The sequence below is a fragment of the Pantherophis guttatus genome, chromosome 4 (genome assembly GCF_059756535.1).
Source record: "Pantherophis guttatus breed Tessera chromosome 4, ASM5975653v1, whole genome shotgun sequence".
NCBI classification, from domain to species: domain Eukaryota; kingdom Metazoa; phylum Chordata; class Lepidosauria; order Squamata; family Colubridae; genus Pantherophis; species Pantherophis guttatus.
This window is the reverse complement of record NC_142066.1, coordinates 20,177,425-20,187,625: the sequence shown is the minus strand read 5'-3', so window position 1 is coordinate 20,187,625 and position 10,201 is coordinate 20,177,425. Positions and strand designations below refer to the sequence as shown.

The following is a 10,201-nucleotide window of genomic DNA, read 5'->3' as shown; positions in this document are numbered from 1 at the left end:
TAGGTCAACAAATTACTTGGAGAGAATCTGCCAATTCAGAAGAATAAAGTGTGTGGGGGGGGGAATGTGAATTTTGGCTCTTCAAAATGTAATGTTGTAGGCAATCAAAATGTGTATGTTAGGATTTCGTCAGCACAAAGATCTCAAACCAACCACGTCATTTATGGAAATCTTTATCAGCCCCTCTTAGTAGTAATTGTCCTTAAGGAAATCAGAATTAGTGTCACTTGATAGAATATGTTAGACCTTTCTTGGTTAAAGACCTGAATATTCCTCCTTGCTATATGTCAGATATATTTGATAAAAGATGGTATAGAGACAATATGTTTAGATTTATTGTACAGATTCCAGTTTCAACAAGCTCCAGCATGTAACAATACTTGAATGTTGTGCATAAAATGAATAATGAGCAGATTAAACTCCATATTCAGAATTCTTTCTTTATTAAACATCCCTTTGTGTTTAAATCAGGTCTCAAAATAATGATGTAGCATTTGGGGGAAAATATGCAGCCCAGTAATCCGGCTGCAGAAGCCAAAATGGAGAAAATCTCCACAGCCACCATATATTTGCCCTTTGTACTCAAGTAGGTTGGAACAAATGATATCCAGACACTACAGAAGACCAACATGCTAAAGGTGATAAATTTGGCTTCATTAAAGCTGTCAGGTAACTTCCTGGCAAAAAAGGCCACTGTGAAGCTAATAGAAGCCAAGAAACCCATAAAGCCAAGAACAAGGTAAAACATGGTGGCTGAACCTTCATTACATTCTAGGACAATTTCTTCAGCCATGGAATGCAAGTCTGAATCTGGGAATGGGGGAGAAATTGCCAGCCACACTAAACAGATCAAGAGTTGAGTCAAGGAGCAAGAAAGGACAATAGAAATAGCCATCCTTTTCCCCACCCATTTCCGCATTTTGGAGCCAGGCTTAGTAGCCATGAAAGCAAGAACAACTATGGTTGTTTTACCCAAAATACAAGAAAGGGCTATGGAGAAAATGATGCCGAAAGCAGTTTGTCTCATGAGACATTTCACTTGGTCAGGTTGCCCAATGAAGAGGAAAGCGCAAAGGAAGGAGAGCAGAAGGGCAATGAGAAGGGAGTAAGTGAGGTTCCTGTTGTTGGCTTTGACAATGGGGGTGTCCTGCTTTTTAATGAAGATTCCCAGCACCATAATAGTGATGACAGGAAAAAAAAGACTAACAGTGGTCAAGGTGAGTCCCAGTGGCTCATTGTAAGACAAGAAGGTTATTTCTTTTAGAATGCAAAGAGTTTGAGCCTTGTTTGGATATTGATCTTCTGGACATTGGAAGCAATCAACTGCATCTGGAAAAAGAAAAGTTGATGGCCAATTTCTCGAAACACTCTGATAGTGGGATTGAAAGTTGATTAATAGGGTTCATTTATTTATTTAGAAAATTTATATGGCTACCCATTCATTTTCAGTGACTCTGGGCAGCTTATAAACAACTTTAAAAATCCAATATAAATGAAGTATAAACAGTAACCCACATCCCCTTGGCAACAACACACATCAAACGAGCCTCTTAAAAGGCTGCATACCACTCTAGTTCCCTAGATCTGTTGGTGGAACTATGTCTTTAGGGCCTTGCAAAAGAGTGTCAATTTGGGGACAAGTCTAATCTCTGTGTGGATGATTTTTCAAAGGGCCCTTCTTCTAGGTCCCACCAGATGTACGTCCTTAGTACATGGATTCATTTAATCCTAATTAAGTAATGCCTGTTTATATTTAGTGCCTTTTTGTAAACATGCCAGATCTTCTGAGATTTACTTATAGTTTTGTTGTAAGGACACTCTTATTGTAAAATTTAATAATTAATTTTTATCATTCATATATTTCCTGAACAAAGTGAAAAATAAAAAAAAATGATTTAGTTTTTGGAGAAGGGGGGAAATATATATTTCATGGTATTTTATTTTGGGAATTAAGCTCCTAAAATCAGCAAATGGATCCCAGTTTTATCTTGTTTCCTCTTTTACACACACATATCAACACAAGGTCTGTCATCTTACAAAAGAAAGTTCCAGAATTAATCAGAAGTCATAATCTGGGGGGAAAATCTAGAACAAACAAAATTGGATATTTATTTTTGGATGCTCTGAAATATCTTTTCACTTTTTGTATTTATGTAGCAATATCATTGACTTGGTCACCAGATTAGACAATTACAGGAGGTTTTAAATATTAGCATTTTGTATCACAGTTAAGACTGAATAACTTAGTCTTGCACAAGACAACTCTTACCCATCTGCTTTGAAATTTTCCCTTTTGCACAGGGAAGGCAATTGTAACAGCAAAATGGCTTCCCTTCTATTTTCACCTTCCTATAGCCTGGACAGCAAATGTCATTGCACAAAGAAAGAGGTTGAACCTATCAAGAAATGAAAGCAACATTTACTGTAACTTGTAATTTTTCTTTCAAAAAAATCTATTTAGGTGAGGAATTTACTTTTAAATAATTATAGTAAATGAATGGAAATATCACAGGGAAGGAGAGTTAGAATCAAAACCAAAAGCAGAAAAACTAAGAATTGGGCACAGGAAGATAGCATCATTTGACTAGGAGAAAGTCAAGATCTAGACGAACTGTTCCTCATATGCATCCATTAGCTGGAAAGAAAAAAGAATTAAAATAGAAGCAACAGTTTAAAATCTTGACTCTATTTTGAGCATAAAGGGGAACTTGGCAGAATCTCCATCCATCCATCCATCCATCCATCCATCCATCCATCCATCCATCCATCATCCATCCATCCATCCACCACCTATCCATCTACCCACCCACCACCTATCCATCCATTGACCCATCCATCCATCCACCAACCCATCAACCCATCTACCCCACCCACCCACCCACTTACCTATCCATCCATCCACTGATCAATCCATCCATTCATCCATCCATCCACCCACCCAACTATCCACTGACCCATCCACCCACCTACCCATCCATCCATCCATCCACCCACCTCTCCATCCACTGACCAATCCATCCATCTATCCATCCACCCACCCAACATCCATTGACCCACCCACCCAACCATCCATCTACCCACTGACCTACCTATCCATCCATCCACCCACCCATCTACCTATCCACCCACTGACCAATCCATCTATTCATCCATCACCCACCCAACCATCCACTGACCCATCCATCCATTCATCCATCACCCACCCAACCATCCACAGACCCATCCATCCATTCATCCATCCACCCACCCAACCATCCACTGACCCATCCACCCACCCACCTATCCATCTATCCACCCACCCACCCATCCATCCATCGACCCTCTCAACCATCCACTGACCCATCCACCCACCCACCCACCTACATCTACCCACCTACCCACCCTCCCATCCATCCACCCATCCACCCAACAATCATCCATCCATCCATCCATCCAGTACAGTTTTGATTTTTGTATTCAGCATTTCATTATTCCTTGATTGATTCATTTTGTTTTAAAGCATCATTTCATCATTCTACTCCTGAATCCTACCCACACCATTGTTTCTTCATCTTTGCAGTTTTCAATCTGACAAGTTGAAGGACAAGATTGATTCAAATTTATGATGTCAAAAACAAGAAGGGAAGGGAAACAATGTACAGATAGTCCTCAACTTACAATAGTTCATTTAATGACCAAAGTTACATTGGCACTGAAAAAAGAGACTTATTACCATTTTTCACAGTTACAACCTTTGTAGCATCCCATGACCATGTGATGAAAATTTAGATGCTTCACAACTGGTTCGTACTTATGACTATTGCTGTGTCCCAAGGTCATGTGATTACCTTTTAAAATCTTTTGACAAGCAAAATCAATGGAGAAGCCAGGTTTGCTTAACAACCAGGTTAGTAATTTATCAATTGCTGTGATACACTTAACAACTGTGGCAAGAAAGGTCATAAAATGGGGCAAATCTCACTTAAAAATGTCTCACCTAACCACAGAAATTTTGGGCTCAATTATGGTCGTACGTCAAGGACTACTTGTCCACAGGTTGACATCTGAGCAGGAAATACCTGGTTAAACATGGCAGGCCAGATGATGTCTTGTGCAGAAATGGAAAACAACTTATCTGGAAAAGCTGTTGGATCAATTTTTCCAACTTTGACTTTAGCAAATGTCTGGTTTGGGAATGTGACCCAGTTGATAATGTCAAATCCTGTCTCTAGATCTCCATTTTCATTGAAGGAGAGTTTCTGTCCTACTGTGTTATTAAATGAGATGGTTCTCAAATAGTGATGGAGCTAAACAGAAGCAGAGGTAGACAATTAATGAAAAAAGAAAGAAACAGAAAAAACAAAGAAGGAAGGAAGGAAGGAAGGAAGGAAGGAAGGAAGGAAGGAAGGAAGGAAGGAAAGAGAAAGGAAGAAAAAAGGAAAGAAAACAAAAAAGAAAGAGAAAAGGAAAGAGAAAAGGAGAAAGAGAGGGAGGAAAGAAAGAGAGGGGGAAGAAAGAAATGAAAGAAAGAAAGAAAGAAAGAAAGAAAGAAAGAAAGAAAGAAAGAAAGAAAGATTGTATTCAGTTCAGGATATTGATTTCATATGATGTGGTTCATTATTACAATTATTGTTCCTTTACCCCATCCATATTTCTTCTCTACTGCAGACATTTTGAACCTCTACCAATCATTCTAGTGCTGCTACATCTCAACTTTTCTTCCCTATTGTGGTAGCATTTTTATCTATTCACAACAGGGGTGAAATCTAAAATTTGTTACTACTGGTTCTGTGGGCGTGGCTTGGTGGGGGGTTAATGTGACTGGGTGGGCGTGGCCAACTTTTTTTTTTTTTACTTTTAAAAGCATTTTTTCTACAACCTTAAGAGGTTGCAGAAAAAAATGCTTTTAAAAGCCTCTGACAATCCCAGCTGAGCCACACAATCATCAGCAGCTTTATTTTTTTACTTTTAAAAGTATTTTTTCGGCCGAAGAGGTTGTAAAAACAATGCTTTTAAAAGTAAAAAAAAAAAACAGCCTCTGATTATTGAGCAGCTCAGCTGGGCATGGGGGGGAGGGTGCAGGGATTTTTGCTATCAATTCTCCGAACCACCCACTGCCATCGCTACCAGATCGGGTGATCTAGTCTGAACCGGGAGCATTTCACCCCTGATTCACAATCACAAACGTTTCTCTAAGTCACTAAATGATGGGGGAAATGTTTTGACAGGAGACTGAAAATTATCACGAATGCAGTAAATGAAAGACTCCAGTGTTCTCATCAACTGCATTACATAACAGCTCATTACATCAGACAGAAGAGCAGTGGTAGATGTTCATTTATTTTTTTTTACCTGCCATGCTTTTTGAATCAACAATGTTTCTCTCCCAATTTCTGTCCTTGCTCTGTGTTTGGATTTGGAGGAAAGCATGGCTTGTAAAGCATGTGCCACACCATAGACTGCATTATAGATGCTGTAACTCTGCCCAGTCAGGATGGTGTCAAATACAGACCTAGGTATATTCTCCAACTTCTCTTCTCCAGTGCACGGCATTCCAGCATCTTCTTCATCTAACTTATCTTTAGGAAAAGAACATTCAAAAGCCTCTTCCCAGAACACTCTCATTAAATGGTCTTCCACTTCTGAAGTTGGGTTTCTCATCTGAAGGAATTTATTGAATCCAGAAATCTCCTTGGAAGAAATTGCAAAAGTTATAACACCATGGAACACTTCCATACCCCTGGTTTTTTGAAAGGGAAGGGATGTAAACTCCATCTGGGCTGGCATTATCCAAACTTTATCTTTTCTTTCGACAGGGATATCTTCAAATTCTGTCAAATAGGGCAACATTCTAAAAATGACAGTGACCTGGTTTTCACAATAGAGGATAATGACGTTGGCAGTGCTCTTCATGATAATAATGTACATTTTACCAAAGTCTTGAAATGCTCCTGCAATATCATTAGCAAATGTTTCCTTGGCCATCTCTTCCATGAAGTCAAAGCAGATACCTTTCTGGGAATACAAAGGAATAGCATTTTGTATGAATCTCTCTCCACTCTTATCAGGTTGGGAAATCAGTCCAATCCATATCCACCTAAAATATAATAGCAACTGGAGAATACCCATAATCTGTTGGTCAACATTTGGGAAAAAACGATGAGAGAAAGCACCTTGTATCTTGCCATCTATCAATGGGGAAGATCCGTATGTGAGCTAGACATAGGAGAAAAAAAGAACATGGTTTCCCAACATGAAATATTAATTATTATTATTATTTTTAATTTTGTCCTTAATTTATGGTCTTTGTTAGAAATATTAATATAAATGTAATCATTTTCAGAAAAAACTTCACAATTTTCATTCAACAGCTATTATTGCAGTAGAAGCACAAAGTGCATTAATTCAAGTAACGTTATATGGAAAATTGACTACAAATTTTAAGGATTAAATGTGATTGGTCCTGATTAAGGAAGGAAAGCCATCCCCATATTTCCCTAGTCTTTTCCTCTTAGGAAATGGAAGAAAAATTTGAACAATGAAGTCGTGATGGTATGAAGATAAGATAGGATGTGCAATGTAAGAACATGGTTTTGCTCAATATGCACCATAACCCTCCTCTAGATTTGCATAGTTCATATCTCATAATCTTTATTCTTTATTGGCCAAGTTTGCACAAGCTCTCAGTGTACATACAAACAACAAACGTTAAGTCATAGATCATAAGATTCAATCATAAGCTATAAACAAGTGATACATCATTCAATACCAATAGAACAAGGTAGTAGGAAAGATGAGAGGATGAGAAAGATGAGAAAGATAATAGCAATACAGCCCTACTACATGGGTAAATATCTTTACACATAAACAGTGCTGTGGGCATTAGGTGTTTAGCAAAGTGATGGCAAGGGAGAAAAGGCTATCTTTGTGCCTGGTTGTTTTGGCAGGCAGTGTCCTATAGCAGTGTTCTGAGGATAGAAGTTGAAACAGTTTATGTCCAGAATGTGAGAGGTCTGTAGATATTTTCTCAGTCCATCCTCCTGACCTGTGCAGTATACAGATAGTACCTGTACTATTTGGTTGCTGTGACAACCAAATGAATGGGCATCCTTATATTGATATATAGCAATATGCATACAAATATGAATATACAGTCAGTTGCAATCCAACAAATACTGGAAGGGTACAGGGAATTAGTTTCCCCCTTTTCATTTCAGTTATTTCATATTTTGGTAACGTATCTTCTTACTTTCTATTGTGTTTTATCTGAATTCCAGAAACAAGTATGCTACAAGTTAAGTACTTTACCTTCTTACTTTCAAAAAGGAGTAAAAAAATATCCAACTCCTGAGCAACCAACATGGTGTGATCTGAAAAGCAACTATTGCTAAATCTTTAGGAAGTCAATTTGAGAGAAGCAAAAGTACTGGCTTTTGTTTAAAGAGACATAAGTCAAAAACTTTGGGCATCAACCATCTACAGTCCCACCACATTCAATTTGCGCAGAAAACCTGCTAACACATTCTATCTGATGGAATTGACCATGCCTACTTAGGGGTTATTAATCCATTGATTATTCTGATTTTAGGAGGAGGAGGAGAAATTCTTATAATATCACAGTATTCTGTGTTTACCAAATGTTAATGAATATCAACAAGAATATGTAATAAGCATTGTAGTAAGACAGCTATTTTGCTTTTAGCTCTGGTCTTTTTCTTAAATACCAGCATGCTTTTGACAGTCCATTAAAGCAGGATCTGTTTGGATGTGATATAAGGGAATTCACTTTAACTCAGTGTTTCTCAATCTTTGCAACTTTCAGATGAGGGGGACTTCAACTCCCAGAATTCCCAGTGCTGCTGGCTGGGGAATTCTGGGAGTTGAAGTCTCCCCATCTTAAAATTGCAGAGGTTGAGAAACACTGCTTTAACTCATGCATAGAGCATTTTAATTAATTTTATGTGTAGTTTTCATTCCTTTGTACTATATCACTTCATTTTTTAATTATTCAAATTACCATGAATAACATTCATTAAGAGGAAGGAAGGAAGGAAGGAAGGAAGGAAGGAAGGAAGGAAGGAAGGAAGGAAGGAAGGAAGGAAGGAAGGAAATATAAAAATCATGATAACAATTCCATTACTTAATGAGGTCCATGGCTCCTTAATATTATTATTAAAACATGGTGAGAAAATGTATTGATGAAAATGTATTGGTGTTTCTATTCATCGCATTTGTAAATAAGTCAAGAAAACCTAGTACATTAATTGGTGTGAATTCAGATTGGGGAACCCACCAATTCATCTTTTCTGCAAACACATGGTTTGTTGTCACTTTTTTTCCAAACCACAGAAAAATAATAAAAAGAAAAGTTAGTTTACAGTATTTGTTTTATTTTTAGAAACATAAATTTGTTGAAGAAAGTAGTTTAAGACCTCTTACTGTAACCTTACAATAAAAGAATTATCAGCATGCATGATTTTGGTTTCCTACCCTGGACAATTTGGAAGGGTTGACATTAATCTTGCAAGTCTGAAAACACTTTTCCCTCCGGTGCCTTAACTTTCCAGATAATGGTGTGTGTGTCTGTGTCAATCCTAAAATGCTTTCTCAAATAATACTTCTGGTTTAGGCTCAAATTTCTTATATCAGACTTTTTTTTATAGGACTGCAGTTGTTCCTCCTGCCTTTCAAGGTTATTCTTACAGTGTATACTTAGTCCAAGAAAAACAGAAATCTCACCTGGGGCATCTTGTAGACATTCAAGATGTCGGCCATGTAGGGACAGATGTGAGAGTTAGGTCCTGCAATGACAGATAGTACCCAGTCCTTGGCATCACACTTATAGTTGGGGATGAATCTGCCCCGTGTTGAGAGAAGCTCCATTGAAGCCAAGTAGGTCCAACTCGCCATGAAATAACTGTTAGAGATATCAGTACCCAGACTCCTGTTGGATAATATATTATTATTTTCATTGATCTCCTTGACAGCGAAAACCAAGGCCAGGGTATGTTGGTAGTTCTGCAGGAAAAATCTGCAATGGAAGATATATTGAGTGGATCTAGGCAGGTTGTTATGATTCCTTTAATTCACTAGGAAACAATTTTCACTAGGAAACAGATAGCTTGCTTGAAGGAAAGTAATCATATTAAAACCTATATGTAATTCTTATTACATATTATGTAATTTCTAGTCTTTTATTTTTATCTTTTACTGGGAGGTGCAGGCATGAAATATGCGTTTGAAGTAAATGTGAGGACAAATGTTATATATAACTCTTTTTTCTAGGATCATGATAGACCTTCAGTGGTCTTCCTCATCCCAATAAAAGTTACAGGTGTCTCTTTTTGGCCCAGAGGCTCTAAATCTGGGTTCCATGCCTGCTCAACAGCTGTTTGGAAAATAATATCAAGCGCTACACAACAACTGTTCCCTAATATTAAGTGAAAGGATTAAAACGATTGACATAGATTTAGTTACAAATAGTGATTTGATAGTACAGCACTAACAAAACATTGAACAGAAAGAAAACAAGAAAATATCAATTTGGAATTTGAATAAAAACACCATGAGAGTCATCATAAGTCTGTTTGTGTATTTATTTGCCAGGTAAGAAATATCAGTCTGATCAATCTATACTGACTTCAGAATGAAGGAACTAAAAGGCAAGAGATAGAGCAAAGAATCTGTGTCACAAATAATAACAATAATTAATTAAATATGGGCAACTCGTTAGAGAAAGATATATGGCTAAAGACATGCTACACTTAAGAAGAGAAATCTTTACATGAGCTCATCAACCAGTTCTTCAGATGGATGTCTTCTGAAATCAACTGAATCAGATATCATGTAGAACTGAGATAGTATCCCAGCCATTATGAAATTTCCTGGCAGAAAATACTTGTGCTGAATAAGAGGAGTTTTCCCCACAGAACATGCTTTAGAATGCAGAAAAAGGCATGTAATTCCTGACAGTGACGTTGACAATATTGCCATCACCACCATGAAAAATTCCATCTTCTTCAAGAAAACATTTCTCCCTACATATGAACCAGTTCCATCTGCAAGAATGAAACATAAGAGGGACTAAAACCTTTCACTAATTAGAATAGCCTGCATAAATATTCTCTCTAAAGAGAAGATTGTTACATCTCTAGCATTATAGTCCCACAATTAACAGACCCTTTCAAGCTTGAGCTATTTTTTTCGTGCTGTGTCTGAGAAT

The 10,201-nt window shown here is 37.5% G+C and overlaps 1 protein-coding gene across 1 annotated transcript; it reads right to left on the bottom strand.

Moving 5' to 3' along the window:
- Positions 1 to 426: 426 nt before the first annotated feature.
- LOC117673010 (vomeronasal type-2 receptor 26-like) lies at positions 427 to 9,972 on the bottom strand. Its single transcript, XM_034430145.3, has 6 exons — positions 9,764 to 9,972; positions 8,719 to 8,896; positions 5,332 to 6,195; positions 4,059 to 4,286; positions 2,270 to 2,396; positions 427 to 1,329 (listed from the first exon to the last, which is right to left on the bottom strand). The coding sequence occupies exons 1-6, from the start codon at positions 9,970 to 9,972 to the stop codon at positions 428 to 430; spliced, it is 2,508 nt and encodes an 835-aa protein (XP_034286036.3). The 3' UTR covers position 427.
- Between the last annotated feature and the right edge of the window lie 229 nt (positions 9,973 to 10,201).